The 25,032-nt window shown below is 37.8% G+C and overlaps 1 protein-coding gene across 3 annotated transcripts; it reads left to right on the forward strand.

The window, feature by feature from the left end:
- The first annotated feature begins 1,252 nt into the window (after positions 1 to 1,252).
- LOC310922369 (suppressor of tumorigenicity 14 protein-like) lies at positions 1,253 to 24,086 on the forward strand. 3 transcript variants are annotated; one of them, XM_083882868.1, is made up of 17 exons: positions 1,253 to 1,435; positions 1,767 to 1,935; positions 2,595 to 2,719; positions 3,584 to 3,651; positions 4,605 to 4,783; positions 4,878 to 4,916; positions 5,727 to 5,946; positions 8,646 to 8,785; positions 10,182 to 10,279; positions 11,158 to 11,270; positions 11,959 to 12,092; positions 16,409 to 16,516; positions 17,548 to 17,667; positions 18,230 to 18,413; positions 19,118 to 19,389; positions 20,620 to 20,756; positions 23,486 to 24,086. In XM_083882868.1, exons 1-17 carry the CDS (start codon positions 1,358 to 1,360, stop codon positions 23,642 to 23,644), a joined length of 2,343 nt encoding a protein of 780 aa, XP_083738994.1. In that variant the 5' UTR covers positions 1,253 to 1,357; the 3' UTR covers positions 23,645 to 24,086. The 3 variants fall into 3 exon arrangements, with proteins under 3 accessions (XP_083738994.1, XP_083738995.1, XP_083738996.1); XM_083882869.1 differs by having other exon boundaries at positions 5,730 to 5,946; XM_083882870.1 differs by lacking the exon at positions 17,548 to 17,667.
- Positions 24,087 to 25,032: the final 946 nt, after the last annotated feature.

Below are 25,032 nucleotides of genomic sequence, written 5' to 3' on the forward strand. Positions count from 1 at the left end.
TCTGAGATGTGTGCAGCCAGTACAGAACTGTGAAGTAGCAATGAACTGTTTGCATACTGGCAAATACTACTGTCCCTGCCTTTTCCACCAAGAGCAGCTGACAGGGAGAAAGGGAGAGGAGACACTGTAAAAAGTGAACTCAGTCCTTTCAAATCTGTAGGGCCCTAATTTTTAAAGATCAGAAATTCTGCTGCTATAAGTGGTGATTTGTTGCATGCTGATTCCTTCTCCTGCTTTCATTTTAATTAACTTCATGATATGGAGCTACTAACTCTTTTATTTCCTGCTTTCATTTCTTTATTTTCAAGTTCATCCACCTAAAAATTTGAATTCTCGAGCTTCAGGCAACCTTATCAAGATGAATAAACATGGTGATATATGTTATTGCAATATCTTGTCCTTGCTGAAATGAAACTAGTGTTTCTAAAAGGTCCTGATACAATTTTTCTGCAGAAGAGGGTTTGTTTCCTCTAGGCCTTTTTTTGTGGGTTTTTTTCTCTTTTCCATGAAGGAAGGGGCAAAATGTCAGTCAGTGTGTTCTGTGTGTTTAGCAGAGACAGGCTGTTGAAAAATAGAGGACTTGAACAAAGCCATCTGTCTGCAGCTGTAGCTTGAATTCCTGAGCTGTGAGGATTGCCTTCCAGTTAATCCCTTTTGCAATCCCTGTGTGAACTGATGGGATTTGTTTGCTCCCTTTGTATTTTTTTTCTTCATCCCCTTTTGCTTTTCTAGATTCTGTTCTTTGTGCTCTCTCTCTCTTTTGACAAGTATCAAATATGTTATTTCCCCATACATATTTTCTTATTTTACATGCAGAATATGCTGAACTTGATGGTTTGCTGACTTAAAGCTGCTTTTCCTTTCAAACAGGAAATGTGAACATAAATTGGTTTGCAACTTATCAACTGCATTTATTCTGTGGAAAACTAAGGTGATATGTGGAACTTATCATTTCTCCTCTCTTACAGATATTTCTATGAATTCCCCAGGGTATTTATTAGAAGTTGCCTCATTTATATTGCCCTGGGACCTTTTATCTGTAAATTGGTTGCACGTCCTTTGCATTTTGTCGTAAATTATTTCCCTACTCTTGTATTTCTGAAAGAAGTGATCTATTTTCAAATGATGGGATCCATATCCTACTTAGCCAGTCAGGAGAACAAAGAGTTTCAGTGCTGGTAACTTCTCCTGCCCACCTTCTTTGACTGCAGATCATCTGGCTCCAGCTTCAAGCAGTATGGCAAAGGTGAAATAAGAGAAGCCTGGTGTGTGTGGTGGGGAGAGGAGCTATTCTGAGTTGTGTTTGAGAAGCAGGATTCATTTAGGGGGTTTGTCAAAAGGCATTTGTCAGGGCATCATGCTGCAGGCTTTTCCCTCCGGCCGGGTTTCCGTGTACACCATTCCAGCTCCGGACACTGAACAGGCTGCAGGGCAGGTAAGAGCCATCAGCTAAGCTCTGTAGTAAGAACATAATAACTAAATTATCTCCGTCTATTTTATATATCTATGTGTGCACTGACCCCTGTTCTTCATAAATTGCTCTTAACTAAAGTGGTAAAACACCCACACCTGCTTTCACAGGTCGAGATGCATACGAGAAGGAAATAGCCCAGAGATGTGGGTTTCGTATGTGACGTAGCTGATAACATGAAAGATCTTATCTCAATTTTAATCTCTTTAAAACCAAGGGAGTAAATACACCAAAATGTGAGACAATAGCTCTTCTTTTGTCTTACCGACTGATGCCATCCATGGTATTTCTCTAGGAAAGTCTGCGTGTTTGCTACTGCCCATCCTACCAAGAAGGCTTGTGCCAAAAGTGTCATTTCTTCAAATGGGCGAAGTTGTGTTCCTGGAGGAGACGTCTTCTAGGAATATTACCTACAGTTTCTTTAACACTTACAGCAATCATGCTAGTCCTGCACTACTCACTCTGTAAGTGTTACTCCCCAGTGTGGTCTGGGTGGGATGGTTATTTCACACTGTGAAAACCTCTCACTAGGCAGCTGAGCACATACTGGGTGTATATAAACTACTCGCTTTCCCTTCTCCTTAATGTCTTTGCTAAAGCAACAAAATTCACAGTAATTAGCAGTTAGTAGCTGCACAAGAATATTGCAAGCCTGCATTTTATCTCTAATTATTTTTTTGTGTCTGCTCATGAATATCATCATTATTGGTATTAAGTGTTATCTTTTGCAGGAACCTATTGGAATTATTTGTCTATTTTCTCTTCATTTTTCAAAAAAAAAGAGAATGGGTGCCTGAATTGTTTATGTACTTTCCCAAATGTCAACATAGCCATTCAAATCATGCCTCTTCAGGAGAGCATTCCAAAAATGGAAGCTAACAATGAAATCTTTCTAGTAGAAATGCCTGCCTAAGCCTTTATCTCCTTCCTTTCCTTTCCTGCTGGGCATTACTCTATCAGTGAGACTGACAATGCTCTAGCTGTTACTGCATATTTCTCTTAAGTGCTAGCACCTGCAAATGCCAAGGACAAGCACATACTTCTGCAAGCCTCTTGTTCTGAAACTTATTAGAACGTTCTGTAACGTGCTAATTTTTTATCCTTTTTTTTCTTTCTCTCTCAGCTCCAGCTTTTTCCTTTATTTATATCGGTGGAAGTGTAGAAATTCCTAATTTGACTTACACGAATGACCTCAGTGATCCAACATCACAGAAGTTCCTCCTGCAAGCAAAAGCAATCCAAAATTATGTAAGTTCCCACACAGGTAGAGCAATATTTTGTAAATATTTATACAGAATCGTCTGAGAATGAGGAGAAAGGATGCTGGTTAGCCATATTTAGGTTTTCCCCCCCTACTTGGAAATAGTAAGCTTAAAGCTAGCAAGAGCCTTGGCAGTTTTCAGATTTAGAAATGCAGACAGATGGGGCTGTGCGTCTTAGAGTAAGGTCAATATTTTCTAGGTAACAATGTTTCAGGGTTATAGACAAATTACTTGACTTGAAGGAAATAGGAGAGTGGGTTTTGTTTTATTTTACTTTATTCAAACTCTTTCCTTCTACATTTTTCTTTTTAATTTTACCTCCAATTCAATGCTTTACTTTTTTATTTTCCTTATCTCTTACAGCAGTGCTTGCTTTCTTGCCCTTCTTATTAGTTTCTATTTGTGAGATCATACTGTTTCCTAGGTACATGTGGAAAGCAGTTTTAAAGACAAAGCTGTTCTCTGTTAGCCTGTATTTCCCAAAAGAACTAATCTGGTGTCTCAAAGCTGCTTTGTGCAGAGCCAATACAAGTTAATCATATACTGGAAGTTTAAAGGCAGAAACAAAAATATAAATGTATTCATAAAGGCTTTCTTCATGACCAATTATCAAGATCTACCTCAATGGTCTTGATGTGATGTGAAAAAAGCAATTTTTTAGTGGAATTTCATGCACATTTATGATTCTTATTTGATACATTTTGTGAAAATTACGGACAGTGCTTTCAATGTGGGAGAGGGCAGTGAGGAAGAGGAAAGAATGAAAAAGACAAGCACTTTATAGTATTAGAGGTTATATTGACACTAAAATATAATATTACCTTTTCTTTTACCCCTATTTCATTGTCAGTTGGCAGAAACATATGAATTTTCCTTCTTGGGAAAGTACTACTTGAAGTCTGTAGTGGCTGCTTTCAGGTAGGTGCTGTTTCAGCATATGGTAGAAATTTGAAATATTCAGATGTGTTTTTCTCTTTCTTTTAATGCATTTTAAATTAGCTATCTAGAAGAACATGCACATCTCTGTTAGAGAATTAAAAATGTAGAAATGCATTTAAGTACATGAGCTAAGCTAATAGTGTGACTTCTGTTCAGCCCTTTAGAATTGGCAAGAGAAATGAAGTCTGATTAATTTTTCCCAAGTCTGTGGGTTGTTTTGTTGTCTAATTATCTACTTTTAATTTTTGAAATAATAATTCAGCACTTGCAGGACCTTATTTTGGTTTCGTCCATTCAAATCATTTTAACCTCCGAAAACAAATCCTTAAATGTGTAATTAGGGGCAAAACACTATTTGAGCTCCTGGTAAGAAATGTGAATCCATTGAGCAGCGGGTTATTACAATCCTGGTAGTTTCTGAAAACCCTGAAGGGTCAGTGCACAGGCAATTTCAAAAGGATTACGGCAGAATCACTGAATAACTTGTATGTGTATGCTGAAGAATTATTTATTTCAACAAAAATTAGGTGAAATGCTGTATCAAAGTACTGGCATAAAATTGTGTTGTATGGTGCTAGCTTCCATTAAAAATATTAATTACAATTTGTCTGGAGCTGTTATATGATCTTAAAAGTGTATAATTATACAGCAGGGATGGTAACATCCAATTTCATAAAAACTATTGAAGAATTGCAAGGTGTAGTTTTCAGTCTCAGCCTGTAGCTGGTTAAGCTGCATATGTCAAAAGTATTTCTGTTGTATAGCAAAAATAGTTAAACAAGAGAGCTCTTTGTCTCCATGCTTAGCAGCAACCATTGGGCACAGAAGTTCAGCTGGCTATGAAACTGCCAGCCAAAAATGCAGACCAGTGGAAACCATATCCAAAATAGTAATTAGACTGTATTTATGATGCATTTTTTTTCCTTTCACAGTGAAGGAGAATCTGGGCTGCGAGCTTACTTCTGGAATATATTCTGGGCACCACAAGATATGGTTGTTTCTCTTAAAAAATTAACCCCATTGGAACAAAAAGAAATCTGTAATAAACAAGCAGCTCCCCTGTTCAGTTCTGGGGAGGAAGATTTTGATCATGTTACAATGGAGCTTTTTGGTAACAATGTACCTGTCATTTAATACCTATTCTGTCTATTTTTCTTTCTTCACTTTGGCTTTGGCTTATGTAGCTGATAATTATTACATTTCAGTTTCAGATTCCACAGAATATGATGTGATGCTAAAATCAGGTAATTATGCCTCAATCCCAAGTGATACGACTTTTGGGGGGAGTGGAATCCTGTGATAGAAAAATGGCATTTTTCCAGTTATTCTCATATCTGTAGGGCTTATGACCTAAACTAGACTATGGAATCTCCATGTCTTGTGTTTCAAATGAAGGCTGGATGAAAATACCTTACCGCTTTTATTCTGATGTTCTGAATAGAATGGTTGAGATTTAATAGTTCCCACTGAGTTTGCAGTGAGCTGTGACTCCTATTTTTGCCATCTCTAAAAAAAACCAAACCAAACAAACAAAACCCACCAAAACCTCTAAAAAACTGTACTTTGTAATTGTAATTGTAATTACAAATTGTAATTTGGCTTGTGATTAGACAATTTTGGTTATATGTTGATAGTGATCAGTCAGAAAATGTAGAACTTTAATTCACTTTACCTGAGTTCTTCATATCAAGCACATTTCAATATTTTTCTTCATGCACTTAGTGTTGTCATTGCATGGAGAAGGAAGAAGAGAAAATGGCAAAGGAAACGTAGGTGTGAAGCAGATATTGTAGAAATTGCAGCTGAATCAGCTCCTGTTTGTGGAATGTGCAATGAGCTGGTGATGATGAGGCTTTGTACTTTCTTGGCCAGAGCAGGAGAAGGTGATACACCTGATAGGGAAAAGGGAACAGAGCTGTAAACATAAGAGTAAAAAGGGAATAGAATAGTCACGAAATTTGGGTGATTGTTTCTACCTTGTCTGGAATCTTACCCAAGAACTTATCTTTGAATCTAACAGTTTTTCCATACTGATCTATATTCTTTTTTTGTAGCAGTATCCTTTGACCTGTATGCCAGGCCAGGTAACAACAGGACTCTAACTCTGATGAATCCCAAAAAGTCATTTTACCAATGGAGACTGCGAGTTCCTTCTAATTACGTGGTGAGACTGGTAGTTATCACTTTGTCTGGTGTCACTCCAGAGAGCTGTGCGTCACACCACTTGTCAGCATATGATTTCCTGCTTCCACTGCAGAACAAGATCATTACCAGGTATGATACACAGAGCATAGGTACTTTACTGAGTTTTACAGAAGTGCTCTGAAACAGTAACAAATCGATGAAATGTGAGATGTGAAATACAATCTAATTAAAAGTCTTGGATAGTGTAATAGAAAGATCTTCTAAAAAAGTTAGAAGGGGCTGATAAAGGTTTTCAAGTCCAACTCCCTGCTCCTCAAAGGACTACCTAAAACCAAACCATCTGACTCAGCATTGTCCAGATGTTCCTTGAACTCTGGCAGGCTTGATGCCATGACCCCTTCCTTCCCTGGGGGACCTGTTACAAACTTCTGTGGGGTTTTTTTCTACACTATGACTAATTCTTAACGGGTTCCTTTCTATAAAATTATTCTCACAACTTAGAAAGATACAGACTTTATTTTAGAGCATTATATTCTATTACTTTCAGAAAACGTATGTTTTATGGTAGTCCAGTCACAGCTGAATTCCTGTTTATAATAGGGGGATTGGAAGGCTCCATCCTCAGAGTCACTGTGTAGTCTGTCTATATAAGTGAGTTCAGATGATATTTACATTTGAGTGGCTACACTGCTCCTACTTTTCAGAGTCAAATTTCATGTATGAGCACAAGGAATCTGTCTTCCTCAGTGAAATAAATAAACAAGTTATAGGATCTGAGGATGGATGGTTTCAAGAGGGGAACTTTACTTATTTTTTTTCTTTTAGAAACTTTCAGGAAGAGGTTAGCTGGGCATGAAGATTCAGCTAGGAATCTGAAATGCACTTGTTTCAGTGTGCTTTAACTTAATTGAGTGGGTGGTCCTCTTCAGCTCTATTAATGTACAAATTGCTCTCTATGCAACAAGACATAACAGATTGCCATTCTTGGCATGGGATGGACACAAGGTTTTTGAAAGGAGTTGCTCCCAAACTGTAGCTTAACAAGGAGAATCCTGTTCCTGATGTGCACCTGCATCTCTTCTGCTATTTATAATGGATTATTGCTGTGACTGTTACTCCATTGTGCATTATTATGAGCACTGGCTCAGCTTTTTAGGAACCACAAAGGTAGAGCTGGCCATGAGCATGAAAACATCTGGGAGACAGCAAAACCAACACAGGTGTCTGGTGTAACACATTCAGAGAACATTGATGCAGTAAGCTGTAAGATAAAATTCAAGAATGTGCATTGATATCTGTCTGTTAAATAACCAAAACAAAATTTGGTGACGAATTATGTTAAAAGACTTAGAGTAGCTCGAAAAACCTGACTTTTTTTGGTTGCTTTTATTGTTACTGTAGAAAATGTGTTGCTTTGCATATGTCTATTAGTTTTCTGCTTGGGTCAAAAGCAGCCTAGTGACATATTTAGGACACATACAGTAGAACTAATAATAACAGTATGTCTATATCTGTGACAGCCAGTAACTAGAGCAGCCATTATTCCCTGATGTTTAGGTCTAGGATCACATATGATGACTGAACTGACTCTCACCAGTTTCTGTAAACTGTAGTAATATGTCTGTTCAGTGACAAATTCTAAAGCATGTTCAAGCTGAGATGGTGAGGTGTGCTGTGAGAGTAAGCATCTCATGTGGACAACTCTTCTGAAAGCTTGCCTTGCTGTTCTGATGATGCTGTGACAGAAGGTACAGTATCCGATAGCAGATAAGCCAGGCTGATTGGGTTGATGAAGATGCTGAAATGTTTCCGCATGGTAATGTGGAAAGGATGTAAATTGTTATTTTATAAATATTTTGTCAGCTATTATCATAAGAAGGATTTAATAATGTCTGAAAGAGAGGCAAAGCAGAGATTCATTCAGTAGTGTTTCACTTCAAATATGTGAAAGGAATAGCTTAATAAAGTAGAACACAACTACTTTCCATTTAAGGTTTAAAAATTTGATTTTAATGCTGCCAATTTGGATCTCAGTGACATTAAAGAACTTGATGCAGGGCTGTGATGGAAATACTCTGTTACTGTGAGATCTAATCTTAATTGCTTTCATTTGTTGTGCATAAAAAAAAGAGAAACCTGTTAGAAAATTTTAATGCATAAATTCAGAGATATCACAGAATATTCTGAGTTGGAAGTGACCCACAGGGACCATCCAGTTATAAATAAAAGAAGTCCAAAATATGATGTAGGTTGCAAAATGGACTAAGCGTAATAGTGAATTTACAGATGCAAGAAATAGTATCTCATGTGGCAAGTAAAAGAACAATAGGAAGTAATAATTGCCAAGCATGGGGCTTCACATTTGATGTGATAGCTTTTGTGACACAAAACCAGGCTGGACGTGGATAGATTGGAAATGTTTTGGGTTTGTCTGTTGCACAGATGCTGCTCAAAACTGCTGCACTGGCACTTGTTGCCTTTTCATTCCTAACCTCTGCTTCTCAGTGCCACAATCACCACTAAAGTAACATAATCTGGCATTGCCTTTCTGATGCTTCTATAGGTATGAAAACTCCAAGGCAGTTTTTAAGCAAGAAAACAGTGTACCCACAGAGTGACTAAGCCTCAATGCTGGGAAGCCCTGGCATATCCTGTGTACCATCAGCTGAGTGGAAAAATAAGAGAAGTGGTAGCCAAGGGAATGTTTCTGAAACACAGATGCCCAGATCAGTGTTACTTCTGCTCAATTTCCCAGCAAAGATGACAGGAACGTGGGAAATGTTTTGGGATTACTATTTTAAATGCATTTTTTTTGGTAACCTTTCCAGATGGTGTGGACCTGGGGACTGGACTCCTTCTGTTGTGCGTTTAACTTCATCAAGTAATGTAATGTTGCTCACCTTCTCACTGGACCGAAGAGGAGAAAGCAACATGTTAAAAGCTCACTTTAATGCCATTCCTAAAATCAGTACGTAGTTAATTGAAACAAGGACACTTATTACTGGTTTTGCCTCTAAAAAAGTTGATATTGAACACATCTGTTCAATGAGGAAATGTTTGCATATAAAGCAGGGAATTATCATTCTGATTCACTTTATAAAAGACTGAGAATTGAACAGGAGAACATCCTTTGGTCTGGGAAACTTCATCTTCCTGGTAACTGTTCAAGCCTTACTTGCCAGTCACTGCATGGGTAACACTGAGTAGTGGCAGCAGAGCAGACAGACAAACAGCTACAGGCACTTATCTGTCTAAGCAAAGCTAAATAGTCCCAGCGACAGAGCAGATACTTTCATCAGTTTTGCAATGTATCCACAGATCATAGAATGTGTGTAAAGAAAATGGAAAACACTTCTAATTTATCTTGTTCTTTTTCTGAAAGCATTGTTCAGCATAGTTAACTAAATAAGGAATGTGTGTTCCAGACCTAAGAAGTACATTCCAAACCTGTGGGGTACTATGGATTTTATAAGAGTGCTGCGTGGTGAAATATTTTCAATAATGCTAAACTGTAGTACTAATTTTAGAAGAGAAAAAGGAGCTTCACAGGGTCAAGTTTAGCCACAGTTATTTGGTAAGGTATAAATGAAAGAGTTTTGACAATGAAGCAAGTGACTATATTTTAAGATGTGGAACAAGTCACAGAGGATAAACTCCTCCAAAGCTGCCACATTTCAGCTTATGTCTCTCTGCATGCTGCTTATCCAAATACTTATCCCGTGCACATTACTAATTAAAATGGCTTTATTGTTCTGAGGATGAGCATTTCAAATTAAATTTAGCCCAGGTTTTGACCTAAGATTTTTTTTAAATTTCAACATTATCTTATTTTCTGTGGGAACCAAAAGGACTAAGCACTGGATATTTAGGAGAGTCCTTGGCAGGAAGTCAAACCTCAGAGGAATTGTTCAAATATGGCATGAATTTTCAAGCCGCGAACTGATAAATGAACTTCCTTGTTTACATGAAATTAATCAGTTTTCACTTCACTGGGCTGATTGTTTTTTAATTTTGAAAACACCTACAGAAAAGTAAGAAGTAAATTTGAAGGCGGAGGTTTGCTGCATCCACATCTAGTTGCTTCTTTCACTTACCATGAAGAAATGCTTTTTTAAAAAAGAAAAACCTCACTCAGATGTTTTTGTACTTACCCTTAGTTGTAATTTGATCCGAAAATAAGAGAAGTTCAGCGTGATGTGTAGGTGGAAGTTAAGTGATCTTCAGTTAATACAGGAAAAATGTGAGTTTAATACTGTCACAATGTATTCTTCTAACATAGAGAAGTATCCTAGCAAGTGAAGTAGACTCGGCACTTTGGTTCAGCTGACCTAATTGTGTTTCTTCCTGATGTATTTCTCTTCTAGTATGTGGTGGTCATTATATTTCCTGGAATGGGACACTGAGTTCCCCTTATTACCCAGGTTACTACCCACCAAACATTGACTGCACCTGGATCATCAAGGTAAGTGCTGGGAATTCTTCTGAGTACTGATGACTTTTCTTTATCTTATGTAGACACAAAATTGGGAGAAATGGCTTTTGATGTGGGTGAAACAGGGAGAAAACCTAGTGAGACCACTGAACCTGACTTCTTCTCAGGCATGTATTTCTTTCCTGTCCTATGCACAGGGATGAATTGCCAGCTTCCAGAAATTTAGCATCATTTGTGACAGAAACAAATTAATGTGCAAGATGACAACTCCCAGCAGCCAGAGATAATTAATAATAATCAGAGCTTTTCTTTTATATCAAAAATAAAAAATGGTTGTGTAAATCATGCCTCACATCATGGATACCATACTGTTTCCCTGAATTCTGCAGAGCCAGGACCTTCTCTGGCTCAGAAATTCACCTCCGAATTTCCAGCAAGTCCTTTGGCAAGACTTAAAATCTGCTCATGATTTCTATCAACCACCTAATATGCTGGTCTGTTGTTCCACTCAGCATTTAACTACCTTTTTAGTTTCCCTGGTAAAGGAGATTTTTCATTTATGTGACTTGGTAAGTCTCTACTTTTCACAGTATTATTAGCAGCTTGTAGCACAAAACTCTCACCTCTGTGCAGGACAGGAAGACACAGCATTACAAACATAGCGTGAACCTCAGATATTGTGCTTTATGCTGGCTGCAGAAAGGCTCACTCCTTCATCAGGCACAGTCTAGCCAAAGTTGGGTCTAAAAAGACTTCTATAGATGTTTAAATTAGGAAAGTTTTTTGGATCTTCAGAGGCACTAACTTCAATAGAAATGCAGTACTTTCAATTCCATAATAGTAGAACATCTTGGAAGCAGAGGCTGTTTTCATTTTGTGGATGCGTGTCAGGGGTTTTTGATTTTTAGGCACCATTGCCTGGCTACAAACTCTCACTGAAAATTCTTGTAATACAAATTCAAGAGAAGTCTCCAGGGTCCAGTAAATGTGACAAAGACTGGTTAGAAATTGATGGAGTTAGGTGAGTAAATACATTATTTTCTGGCATATTGATTTGCACTTTGAAGTTCTGCACATTTAGGCATCCTGGATTTTTCTTACAGGTATTTACTTTTTCTTTTGTTCCCCTTAGAACAATAATGTAGAAAACTACAGGATTTTATGCAGCTGCAGCTGAACTGTAAATTCCTGGCTGTGGTCTTGATGTGGGTGAAGAGTTTGTGTAATCAGAAGTTTAATTTTCTGTACCACTTGCTCTTCAGTGATTGCAATTGTTACACAAGCACTAACAATAATGCTATTCAGAGAAATTTGTCTCTTGGAAGGAGCATATTGAAACAAGAAACAGCTGTTAGATTTGGCTGAATGATTTAATCCTTCCCTGGATGTGCAACTTTTGGGTTTGCAAACCTAAATGGGCAATCTGAAATCAAGTATGTTTGAAGCAGTTTGTATTTATAAGGTAGACCTTGACATTGATCATCTTGCTGTATTTTGTTTCAAAGTCCGCTAATCCCAAAATAGTTGCAGAGTGGGAGGAATTTGTAAATATTTTTTGTTGGGCAGTTTTTAACACCAAAGTATAGCTGATCCTGACTGCATTGCCTTAAAGCTTTTTGACATCACTATCACTGAGTAAAAGGAGACATAGATGGATAGTAGTGATCAGTTTGGTTAGAAATTAATATTTCTCACTTTTGCCTTGCTAGATACTGTAAAGCTCTTTCAGAAAACAACAGAAACAGAGAATATGGCTATTCTGTTGCAATCAACTTCCATTCTGATGAGCTGGTCACCCACAGAGGGTTTTATATTGAATACAAAGCTTTCAGTCACACAGACCGTAAGTTATTAAGAACAGACTTTAATTTTTAAGGAGAAACCTTTGAGAAACCCTGCTTGACAGACCAATGGTATACAACTCAATCTGCCTATTTTCCTAACCTTATTGCAGGAGAAAAATGTGTAAGATGTTATGTCTTTAGTTGACCAAATAGAGGTACAAATTTAGATACAAGATGCATTTAGAAGCTAGTACTTATTTCCTAACTTTTATCAGCATTTCTGTAAAATGGGGAGTAAAAGTTAAATTTCTCAATTTCTGTAGATCTACTGACACGGCACTTTGCTGACACCTTAAAATAGCCAAGCTGCAGCATGCAAATAGAATGGCAGAGGGCCTCTAAGCATGACTCTTCTGCCAACAAAAGTTAACCATGAATACTCAATCTTCTCTTTAAAATCGTAACTCAAGGTGCTCTAAAATCAGTTGCCAGGTTTAGACAAACTATTTAAGTTTTATTGGCAATCAAAGAAGACGCCTTGTTAGAAGATGTTTCAGAAATATATCTGGGGTTTTTATGAGCTTTTCCTAACTCCCCAGTCTATCTTCTGGATCAATGTTAGATTTTTGGGGGGCTTCCAGATGGTGGAACAGGAATTTTCAGGAGATACACATTGTGACATTTCTTAGAAAATATGCAGTTTCAGATTTTTTAAATGCCTGGGGTTTTTTTATCCAATTAATGGCTAGGTAGCTAAATTTCTCTGTAATTTCAAGAGATCAGTTCATTTTGAGAGGCCTCTTCAAACCTTCATCTTGCTTGTCGGAGTGTAATTCTTTTCATTGTTGACATAGAAGCATTTAAATGTTAAGGTTTCTTGTAAAGATTTTTGTTTCATGTCTTTCACTCTAAATAAGCGGTCAGTCATTCTGTAAGACTCACAAATTTTCAGGGATTTCTTCTTCCACCAATGTGGGTCTTTCTACCAGAAAAAATTACCAACTATTCTTAATTCTGTGGTTACTCTGGTCACTGCCTCAAAAATGGTTAAGAGTCGAAGCCTAAGAACATCTTTTTTAGCAGAGAAAAACCCCAGTCTTTATGGTGGGTATCTGTGTGCTCTGCTTCTAGCACTGAGCCAGCAAGCAGATGGTTCAAAGTTATTTAATCAGTTCTTAGTCACAGTCAGGAGGCTCTGCATAAAGACTCATCAGGAGGGGTGGAATTGCTGTGATGTGTCAGTATCAAGTTGATGCAGTAGTTTGGGGAAGGCTGTCTGAGATAATCAGCATGGATTGAGAGTGCTGGCCTATATCAGCCTTGCCTGTAGCAGTAGTAATAAGAAAAGGAAAAAAATAAATTCATGTTTTTCTGCGTCTTTAGTACCTGCAGTCACCAGCTGAGGTTAGTTTTTTCCCATTGTTGGGTGCCTATCAAAGCACAGTTATTAAAAATCACAGGCACTGCTCTGAGCTGACCTGGAAAGCAAATTCCAGCCATCAGGGAGTGGTGATGAGAAAACGGAGACACTCCTGCTTTGAGCTCGTGCTGGCTGGGTGGTGTGTGCTTTCCTCCCACTGACATCACATGCAGGGCAGTGAAGAGGACTAATTTACTCCAGATTGGAACTGATTAGACAACTGTGGGACAAATGGACTTGGTCCTTCAATCTGATGTAGCTCTTAATTTGCCTGTGGTGCTAAATGGGAGAAAGAAAGTTTCATTTGACTTCACTTGGGCAGAAAGAGGAATGGTTTGAGCTACTAAGTCTTTCAGAGACTTTTTTTTTCTTGCACATCTGAAAGACTGAAAGAGAACAAAATTTTTTTATATATTGAAAAGAAACTATTTACCATCTATTCTAGTAGCTAGTTTATGAATGTGAAAGAAATTCTTGGTCAAGGGCTGTTTCATAACAAGACTGTAAGTTTTGGGAAGTGTTTGATAAAGCATTTATTCACATCAGACATTGAGTGTAGTAACACAGATAAATGTCTACAAAATTTTAATATCAGGAAATATGTATTTGTAATACTAATAAGAATGCCTAGTTTTGCTTTTTTCAATCTCCTTAGATGCTCCTGCATTAAATAATTAAACAAATTAACAAATTAAAGAAATGCTTCCTGTCAGTTATGTATCTGTAGTGAATGACTTTCAACCCTTAGAGTAGAGGCAATTAATGTGAATTTAATATGCTAAGTCTATTTAGATGACTCATTTAATTCAGACTGCTTGATAAAAAGCTTTGCCAGATTGTGCCAAGTAATATATTATTTCTTTTAAAATATTCAATTTATTTTACAAATAGCACAGACTTTAATTTTTATTGGCAATTTTAATATTTCTTCATGGTACAATCCTGCATTACTGCATTTAGACAGTGTCCATATTTCTAGTGTCACTGATTTCTTATTTTTCTAGCTTGTCCTTAGATATGCAGACAGAATGCACATTCCTTCAAGAAATCAGTTTGAATGCTGGAAAGGCTGCCCAGATGGTAGTGATGAATTGGATTGGAGTAGAGCAATTATTTCCTGTTTGTTGTTTTCTGTAAAGAGTTTCTTCCACAAAGTTGAGAGAGGGGCTGGGCTGAAATTATCTCTAAACTACTGCTGGCAATCTTTAGGATCACATGAAGCATGTGGGTGTAAAAGTGTGGAAAAGAGGCTATGTAATGTGTCTCTTTAAAGACTGGGAGAATAGAAAAATCAAGAGGGAATTTTATACCAATCTTTATAAGTTAAACTTCCAAAGGAGGAAAAAAAAAAAAATAAAGAATGCACGAGAAGTGGCCAAAGTAAGCTACTTGTAAATAGTGAAAAGAATATTAAAACCAGCATGGAGATTCGAAAGTTTGTTTTAGTTCCCTGCTCTGAGAGGATAAATAGATAAGTTGTACTTTGACACTGTCTTGTGTGACAGTGAGTAAAGAAAATACATAAGTAAAGAAAATGTGGAGAGAAAAAAATACAGGAAACTGTTTCCACAGAACAAGCAGTCAAGACTCATTACCAAAGAGGAAGGATATTTTTAATGTCATTCTGCCAATATTGTTATGGAATGTCACATCATTTTTGTTCATGACCTAAATTACAGATTAGAGTAGATGCTTAGGAAATAGGAAAAGTGTTACACAATAGAAAGATGGATGTATTTAAGAGGGATGTATTTGTAAGTGGTTCTGAGAAGCTGTAGAATATATATGGAGAAAAATAAAGACAAGAATAAGAGTTGGCAATGCCCTGGCAGCCAGGAGGGGAACACCCATGTCCTGGGGGCATCAGGCAGAGCATCACCAGCCAGGCAAGGCAGGGGATTGTCCTGCTCTGCTCTGCACTGGGGCAGCCTCACCTCCAGTGCTGCAGGAAGTTTTGGGCACCACAATATAAAAAATGATCTATTAGAGAGTGTCCACAGGGTGGTAATGAAGATGGTGAAGGGCCTTGAGGGGAAGCCCTAAGAGGAGCAGCTGAGGTCACCTGGTCTGTTCAGCCTGGAGGAGACTGAGGGGAGACCTCACTGCAGTTACAACTTCCTCGTGAGGGGAAGAGGCGGGGCAGACACTGATCTCTGCTCTCTGGTGACCAGTGATAGTCCTGAGGGAATGGACTGAAGTTGTGTCAGGGGAAGATTAGGTTCCATATTAGGAAAAGGTTCTTTACCCAGAGGGTGATTGGTCACTGGAACAGGCTTGCCAGGGGAGTGGTCACAGCCCTAAGGCTGCCAGAGCTCAAAAAGTGTTTGGACAGTGTTCTCAGACACAGCTTTGACTCTTGGGAGTGGTGCTGTGCAGGGCAAGGGGTTGAAGTGTGAACCCTTGTGGGTCCCTTCCAACTCAGAATATTCTGTGATTCTGTAAGATCTGAATGTAGATAATTGAACACACATGTGGATTGCCTAAGTTGCTATTTTTCGCTAAAAAATGTCTGGGAGGTTGATTGTTGCTCAAGAGCTGACTAGTGAGTCAAAGTCACAAATACTCTTTGTGAGTTTTGTTTGTATTTGGTGTTTTGTTGGTTGATTGTCTTTGTTCTGGGTTTTTTTAAGTATCACACTAGGATGTAAGACAGGAATAAGAAAATACCTTCCCAACCACCAGTGGGAAGGCTTCAGCTACAGTACTGTACCTAAATTAGGCACTGCATGTCAAAGAATATAGGGAACATTCAAAAGATGCCAGAAACAGTGACCAGAAGGTAATCCAAGGTCAGAGACCACAACACTCTCTGTCACTGGATGCTATCAAAACCAAGATAGAGAAATGTCTGACAGAAATGGCACAGAAACATCCAGGTGGCCTCTGGTAGGGAGTGTAGCATGTGGCTGTTGGTCTGCTGTCTGTATTAGAAATTTACAGACCTTTTTTCTTCAGGTTGTAATCCAGAACAATTGAACTGTGGTGATGGGAAGTGTAAGCCTCAGTATAAGTCTTGTAAAGATGATGAGAGCTGCGGGCAGGACAGTGATGAAAAGAACTGCTGTAAGTATGTAATTTTAGCTATTTTCCAAAAGATAGTGGAAGGCAGAAGCAGGAATATGCATATTTTAATGGTTAAATGTGTTGTTTCTAGATTTTTTTTTTCTCATAGCACAAAGTAAAAGTTTCACAGTAGTGAACATAAATCATACAGAGTCAAAACTAGGTTTTGGGAGGTTTTAGACAATTAATGAAGAAAAATCCAAGATAACAGGGATTTTAGTAAGAAAATCAAACTGCATTTTGCTGGTGATCTTGTTGGAAGAGCACTTTTGCCCCAAATGCTGCTGGATCAGTACCACACAATTTAAGGAAGAGACACATAGTAGGCTGGGGACTTTCACCATATTGATGGTCTTTTTACTGTAGATCCGCAATGGTTGTTGATGTTGTTGGTATTACCAATGGCTCCCTAGTGACTTGCTATGTTTTGCTTAAATAATTTTTGTCTTGCTTTCAATCTTGGGATAGCCAGGAGTAAATCTTTGTTGAAAAAAACCTACCTCCCACTGTTTAGAGGTCCTTGTAAACAACTGGTAATGAGAATAATAGTAATGGAGCCCAATTGCTGAGATCTATGAGGATTCTCATGTAGTAAACTGTGATAGTCCTTCATCAAAAAATTATTGGAGACATGTATAAAGCTCTTCCAGAGTTTTCTCAATTTCACTTGAAAATGAAAAGATGCTGTGAAGAGTTGTGATTTGTAATGCCAGTAGTGCTGGTGAAAGCAAAAGAACAGATTTGAGAAGCCATGTTTGCTCAATTTAGAGTTATGTAAAATGGGAGTGTGGACAGCTGGAGGGTCTTCTTTTTCCTTAGGGACAGTGGAGACTGAAATTAGTGTGATCATTAGAGTGGATCATTCCCCTGTCCACCCTCCATAGAGGGACCAGTTTACACCAGTATAGATTACTATTTCAGGCAGGCTAGAATGTGTAGCTTTGAACAACTTGCTGAATGTGCAAGGTTTTGTTAATAATTTCAAAGCATGACTCCAAACATCTGACACTATCTTGTCTCTCTTTTTTCAGCCTACAAAAGTTGCTCCCCCTATGCATACAAATGCCTCAATGGAAAATGCTTGCTGAAACCAAATCCTGAGTGTGATGGGAAAAGAGACTGTACGGATGGATCTGATGAAATGAGCTGTGGTGTGGTAACATTTGTTTTAAAATTTGGTAGTTACTTGGGAAACTAAGTCAACAATTTGTGTTATTATTAAGCATTATTGGATTAAGAATTGGTTAAATCAAATATGAATTTTAAAACATTAATTTCCTGGTAACACTGTATGCAAATATCTCTCTTGAATTTTGCACTGTTTGTTTTAAATCAACTCATCCACTCTGCCTATGATGACTTATTTCAAGCAATGCACTTCCAGGATAGGCTGGTATGTCTTGCTGCTTTTTTGAGCTGAATGAAATGCAGTCAAGGAGCTGTGTTTGTAAGGAGGGAAAAGATATAAGAATTATTCAAATTAATTTCTAAATTGTGCTTAATCTCTTTCTGAGCTATTCAACACTTAGAAAGCTACACAGAAAGACAGGCAATGACTGCTTTTTATCTGACCTGCCCATTGAGTGAAAATGGGCAAGTAGTCATCTTTTTACCAATTGCATAGTAAGATCTAAAAGTAAAAGTTTGTGCCAAGCAGGGCAAAGTGAATTAACCGGTGGGCTTTCTACTAATTTGTTAAATTATTTCTCTTAGCTTGTGGAAGACGGCAGCTTAAGAAAAGCAGAATTGTTGGAGGTGAAGATGCGAGATCTGAGAAGTGGCCTTGGCAAGCAAGTTTGCAGATGGGGGCACACGGCCACGTGTGCGGCGCGTCTGTCATTTCCAACAGGTGGCTCATATCTGCTGCCCATTGCTTCCTGGATTCTGATTCTGTGAGGTATAGAGAAATTATACTGTTCTATTTGCAGTTTAATAACCTTACAAAGTTGCTTTCAATAATTTGCAGAAGCTATTCCTTGTCTGGATGAGTTGATCCAGGTTATAACTTGGTGACATGACCTCACTACATAAACACTGTGTTATCTGCTGGTCTCAAATGTCTTAAGTTTTCGAAGTTATTCTTTTGCTTCTATTGCCAGTGAGTCCTGCATGATAGAACACTCTTCTGTTAGATTTAGGGTAAACACCTTTGGTTTTTTTCCCCTTCTTTTCAAAAGGCAGGGGTTTTCTGAGTATAACTATGGCCTTTTATCCCAAGATATATCCTATTTATTTATCAGTGAGTGAAAACCTCATTGATGCTCAGTTCAGGTAGTGTATATTGAAAATGCATATCTCCTACATGTGGTAAGGAGGAGATAGAGTTTAATAATATGCTTTTAGGAGTTTCAAAGCATGATGCATTGCAAGGAGTTGGTCTTATAGCTCCAGAAAATTAATTATTTTCATAATAGCAAGTAAAAACATTGCTTAATGCTTTAGCAGACAGAGACTAGAGTGCATCTATCTTCTGAAGTCATGTTCTACTCCATGCACTTTGGTTTTGATGAATGTCCTTAAATACTGAAAAACAGTTAAAATGGAGTGAACTAACAGTGCATTGCTTTCCAATGGGACGTTCTGAAACCATTTTTTTTACAGATATTCCGTTCCAACAGGATGGAGAGCGTATATGGGCTCACATACTATTAATGAAAAGAGCAATCGTGTAGCTATGAGATCAATCATAAGGATTATTGTCCACCCACAGTATGACCAATCTATCTCAGACTATGACATTGCCCTGTTGGAAATGGAGAAACCTGTACTCTTCAGTGAGCTGGTACAGCCCATTTGTTTACCCAGCACCTCTAGAGTATTTCTTTATGGAACTGTCTGCTATGTAACTGGCTGGGGAGCCATAAAAGAAAATAGTATGTTCATTTCCTGGATATACCTTTTTTAAGTTTGGCTTAGTTTTAAACTCTAACAATGAAATATCTATACTTGTAAGCAAAAAATAAAAACCCATGTACTTTATTTAGTGTGTCTATAAAAAGCCAGAAAAAGACCTCCGTAGCTACAGTCTGTAAATTCTGAATGGTTGCTTGGATGGCAGGTGATAAGTGACAAAATGCATACTCTGGTGCCACAGATCATTGAAAAGCAAATTATTATAGGTTTACAAACAGGTGCCCATTTTCATACTCATTACTCTTTATCTGGTGAATAGAACCTTGCAGGTAAAGAGATCAGTAGCTTGCAATATTGCAGAGAAAGAATTTGTTTCTCATTGACAATATAGAGCCATAAGCAGCACTAAATGCAAAAAAAAAATGTAGAGGACTGTTACAGTTCTGCCTGCTTTATTTTCTCTTAACCAAAGGCACTTTAAAGTATGCCTCATGAAGAGTTCTGCCTCTGTGTAGCTTGAAGCATTGCTTCCCTGCAATGGGGAGTAAGGAAAAAGTACACTGAGTTAGAGGCAGGCTGGAAGGGGAGCCTGTGGGATCCTTGCCCTGTCTCAGCATTAAACAGCTTGAAACCTGGGCTTGGGCAGCATCTCAGCACATCAGAGGTGTCAGGATATTTGGCTCACAAGGGCACTTTATGTCAATACCACAGTACAGAATTAGGCTCTTAGCATCATTTGTGAGTTACAGAGTGTTCTTTGGGGGTTTTTTTTCAATTATTTGTCTTTCCACACCCAGCCTTATTCCTCAGTTTCTTCCCTAGAACTGAGAGGATGAAAAACAATATAGAAATTGCATTTTGTAGGACTTGGATGCTGTTTGGAGCATAAATAATAACAAAAAGCTTCAGGCATAATTTGAAATGGCATTCAAATTTAGTCACCCTGTGTGCAGTCTTACCTTACAATTTGCATGACACTTGTACTTCTTTCTGGCAGAATAAGGTCATAAGGATAAAGTCTAGGGAAATGGAAAGGTGGTGCATTGGAACCTCTATGGCTACAGGGTAGTGTGGACAACAGCTTTCAAGAACTAGGGCAGGCACCATTTGAAGGGATGGGAATTACTCTGCTGTCATTAGCTGGGTAGATTTTGAGTTTGAAACAATTCTCTTTTGTCTTGATAATTGGTATCTGTATTAGAACTTTGTGCCACCTTAACCTCTGCAATACCATTTGTATTTTTTTCTAGGTCATCTTGCCAAAACACTGCAGGAAGCCCGAGTGAGAATGATTAACCAAAGTGTTTGCAACAAGCTATATGATGATCTTATTACTTCACGTATGCTGTGTGCTGGGAATCTTAATGGTGGTGTCGATGCGTGCCAGGTAATCTGGAACTAGTAGGAAAATTACAAAGGAATGTTTGCTTTCATTGGAAAGCTCTTCAGAGTTTTAGGTTGTTTGTGTGGTCCAGTTGGTTGGTTAGTTAGTTGGTTGGTTGGTTTTTTTAATTGAGATGTCATGAGTGTGAGTTTATGGTTAATCATACATGGCAACTAAAAGCCCACCAAAATAAGGAAGAAAATTCATCATAGATAATTTCTGACTCTCCTGAGAAATATCATTTCGCAAAGACAGGGGGTAAAATGTGTCAGGAAGAATTCTTTTTCATCTTCAACAGTTATATTTCATACAAGAGAACAAAAACATAAAGATAAAAGGAATCATCTGTGATAAAGGTCCATCTGTGAATTATGCTATATGTATTAATTTCTTTTTATCTTTTTTAATATCTGGGTATTTAATTGTTAAAATACTGTAAAAGTATGATGAGTGATGTATTGTTATAGTTGCAAAGAAATACAAAAGGAAAAGCTAAGTTAAATTTTGGAACTGCAGCTGCAATGGTGCTGTTTAATTTCCAACATTCATTCATGTGTATAATTACAAGTTGCGACTGCATCACAATAGTGTAAGTTATAAAACCCAGCTTGTTTACACACACAGTCAGAAAGTGCTTTTTGGTCGTACTTCACCTGTCCTGACTCTGCCTCCTTTCTCCTTGTACACTAGTTGTGTCCTTCATTGGTGTTCAAACTTCACGACGATTAATATCAACTTTACAAACATGTTTTCTATAGCAGTTACCATATGAAGGGGATAGAAATTTCCTACTGATTATTAGACTGAGGCAATTCGGTACCATTTTTGTGTCATATATAAATTTTATTATTTTAATGCAATAGGATAACTTTTGCAAGATTGCAACTTATGATGGGTCAAACTTCTTTAACACAATAGACTATTTGTAGAATTTTCTTGCATTGTCTAAAATCTAGTTAAATTAATTATTTTTATTAACATTATGTAGAGTTTGTCTGCAAATTTTGACCTTAGAATTGTTTTGCTAAAATATGTTAATTTGAAGAAGTGATGTTCCTCCAAAAAATGTGCTGCTTAAGAAATGCCCTTGAATTTTCAGATGGGCATTTTCAACCAATTCAGCTGTATACCATACTGGCCAGTTTTGGCCCTCTGGATCTTTAAGTTCTTAGTTTGGGTAGCATCTTTGGTTTTTGGTTGGGGTTTTTTTGTTTATCTTCCTCCCTTCCTCGCTTCCTTGCTTCCTTCCTTCCGTATATATATTATGAAATATATATACATGTTTCCTGTACAATGCTAGAGAGGAATGACACCGGGAGTTCAGGAAAACCCCAGAGCACCCTAAACCTCCTTTACTCTGCTTTCAGATTTGTGAGTGTCCTGTTTGGTTTTACTTCTTCCTGGACATGTAAGCGGTGCATATGTTGCACAAGTTATGTGAAGCTTCCAAATGTCTTTCATCTTTAGAGGATCTGATACATGAGAAATAAAAAATTTACCCTTTCAGACTGTTTTATTATCACTCTAGGATATTCTTTGATCTTGGTTCCTCTGCTTAGGATCTTTCTTCTCCCCGCTGGCATACAGCCTCTTTGGTCTTTCAGAACTGGCTGAGTAATTGGCTGGACTATGCAACCTCATTTCTCAAGTCACTTTGACATCAGTCTCTTGGATTATCAACATTTCTAGCAGCCTGAGAAAGAGAAGAACTCTGGCAGCTTCTTTTATCTCTAGATAATTTTACATCACCATACTAGATAATTTTGGTTTTTTGGGTGATGAAAGCTTTCTGTTATTACTCTTTTCTCAGTGTGTGGCTTTCTCCTGGCCTCTTACATGTTTTGGATCCAACTGGGGGCTCAAACAAACCCCAGGGTCAATTTGGAGGCTGCTGACTGCCTTGTGTCCATTAGGAACAGCTGCAGAGAGGAGCTGCACTGTAGTTGCCCAGAGTTCTGTGAACAGACCAGAGTTCTGTGAACAGACCAGTTCACAGAAGACCTACGAGTTTAAAGCAATGAAAGGCAAAAAAGCATTGATGAGCCCAAATGCATTTTGAGCCTGTGAACTGAATTGAATGGGAATTTTTATTTTTCTACATTGTCATGCAAACCTGCACATTCCATTTGAGAAGCCAGTTCATATTTGCACATTCCCTAGTCTTTGTTCCTTCTTTTGCCTCTACAAAATAGTCTACTGTAGACTCAGTCTTGATTACAAAACGCTGATAATACATAATTGTGCCTAGTTTGTTTGTTGGGTTTGGGTTTGTTTCGGTTTGTTGACATTTTTTGATTGGGCGTGTGTTGTATCTTTCTGTTCCTATTTAACACACAGTATAAGAGATCTGCCTTCAACCTGTGAACAATTTATGTTCAAACTGTAATAAAATTCCCTATTTCCATCCCTGTCTTCTTCTCTCCCTGTTTGGGCTGTGGTGAGTTATTATATGAATCCTGTAATGGAACATTATCAAGGAGTAATTTTGTAAACTGCTTCTTGCCATTAGCTTTACATTGATTAGTGTGCTACATCCATAATTTAAAATAATTGAATAAATATGACATCTGGCTGGATACAAGATGGGTACTTTTATCCAAAAGTAAGTTTTAATTAATATTAAGTTTTAATGTGAGAAAAAGAGGGGCAGGCATTTACCGTTCTTAAATAACCCACTTTTTGTTACAATGCTCTCTGTGTGTGCACTGATGGCTGGACTTCCTTCATTTCAGGGAGATTCTGGAGGTCCCTTGGCGTGCACAGGGAAGGGCAATAGGTGGTACCTTGCTGGCATTGTGAGCTGGGGCGAAGGGTGTGCTCGGCGCAATCGTCCCGGTGTGTACACCAAGGTGGCAGCACTTCATGACTGGATCCGTCGGAATGCAAACTGATGAGCCAAGGAGAAAATGCAGATCACCTCTGTGGGAAAGCTGCTTCCTACTGTAGTCAATTTGATGATACAACATGAAAATGCCATTGACTGTTCCTTCATGAAATAATACGCTTTTTTAATGAAGAAACTATCATTTGTTCACCTAGCAATAACTGTTCAGCCTCAGAGGAACTTCAGATTCCTTATGGATTCATCTTCCTTGTGCCTATTTGCAGAAACAGCACTGCCTTAAAAACAAAATAAATTTAATTAGAACCTGTAACAAAAATCCAGCCATACCTCATTCATAACCTTTCTCCTCTCTTTCCTTGTCCCTTGTTATCTGTATTTGTTTCCACATATGTATAGCTGGATAAAAATGGCCACATGTCATATATATTCAACTCTTTAGGGATGTTACAGGTTTCTAAACATAAATAATTATTTTATAGTTCTTAAAATATGAAAGCTGAGATTAATTATTTCTAGTTATGTGTGACTGCTTGACTTTTGCTTTCTGGGCTGTAGTTTTTGGGGTATCCACTGTGTTTTCTTAAAAATACCAGATATATAGCTCAAAAATGTTAGGATGCAAGAAATTTTCATTAAAGAACTGGAAGAGCATAATTTGGGTTCTTTGGGATGGTGTCTAAATATAAGGAGGGAATTAATGAGTTGTAACTCATTAAACAAAAGGAAACTATAATGCTATCTTAGATTCTCTTTAGAATTTGAACTAACTGTAGGGTTTAATGTTTGCAATATGTCACAGGTGTATTTCTCCAGCTCCGACTCTGGCATGCATTGAGATTTTTTTAGCATGTTCCTGGTAGGTTAGGATTGTTTTTCCTGCTGTCCTTGGTCCACAGTAAGCAGAGTTTCAGGCTCAGAACAATTTTTTTTGTGTATCCTTCTGGACTGTGCCCACAAAGCCACACTAAATTGAAAGGGATGTAGAAGGAAAATTAATTTATGTGGTTGGATGCATCCTTAGGCTCAAAGAAAGTAAAAGAAGAAATGACAGCAAAATTCCTTTAACCCTCGTTGTAAATCTAGGTTTTATAATTTTAATCTCCTGATGATCTTATCACTCCAAATCTTGCCAATTTAAGGTTTCCAAAGCTGTTTATGGGACTTCAGCATATCAGTACTTAGCTTAATAAAAAAAAAAAAAATTGTTTAGATGGCCTTAAGACCATTTAGATGGTCTTTAAGTTGTGTTCAATATTTGGAATTGTTTAGCTTTCACCTTTAATATATATATATATATATTAAAAACAAAGCTGGCAGTTTGAACATCTTTTATTGCTGTCCACACAGCACACTTACTCTGCAGTGCATAAATATGTGATCTTTGTTTAATGTTAGACCCACCCTGGCAGTGTGTGGGGACATGTTGAAAAGAAC

The sequence above is a fragment of the Zosterops lateralis genome (assembly GCF_965231275.1).
Source record: "Zosterops lateralis genome assembly, chromosome: 2".
In the NCBI taxonomy this organism is placed as follows: Eukaryota; Metazoa; Chordata; class Aves; order Passeriformes; family Zosteropidae; genus Zosterops; species Zosterops lateralis.

Coding starts and splice junctions, on each gene's coding strand:
- LOC310922369 (XM_083882868.1), top strand. CDS start 1,358: ATGCTGCAGGCTTTTCCCTCCGGCCGGGTTTCCGTGTACACCATTCCA. Junction 1,936..2,594: donor AGTCCTGCACTACTCACTCT/GTAAGTGTTACT, acceptor TTTCTCTCTCAG/CTCCAGCTTTTTCCTTTATT. Junction 12,093..16,408: donor AGCTTTCAGTCACACAGACC/GTAAGTTATTAA, acceptor TTTTTTCTTCAG/GTTGTAATCCAGAACAATTG.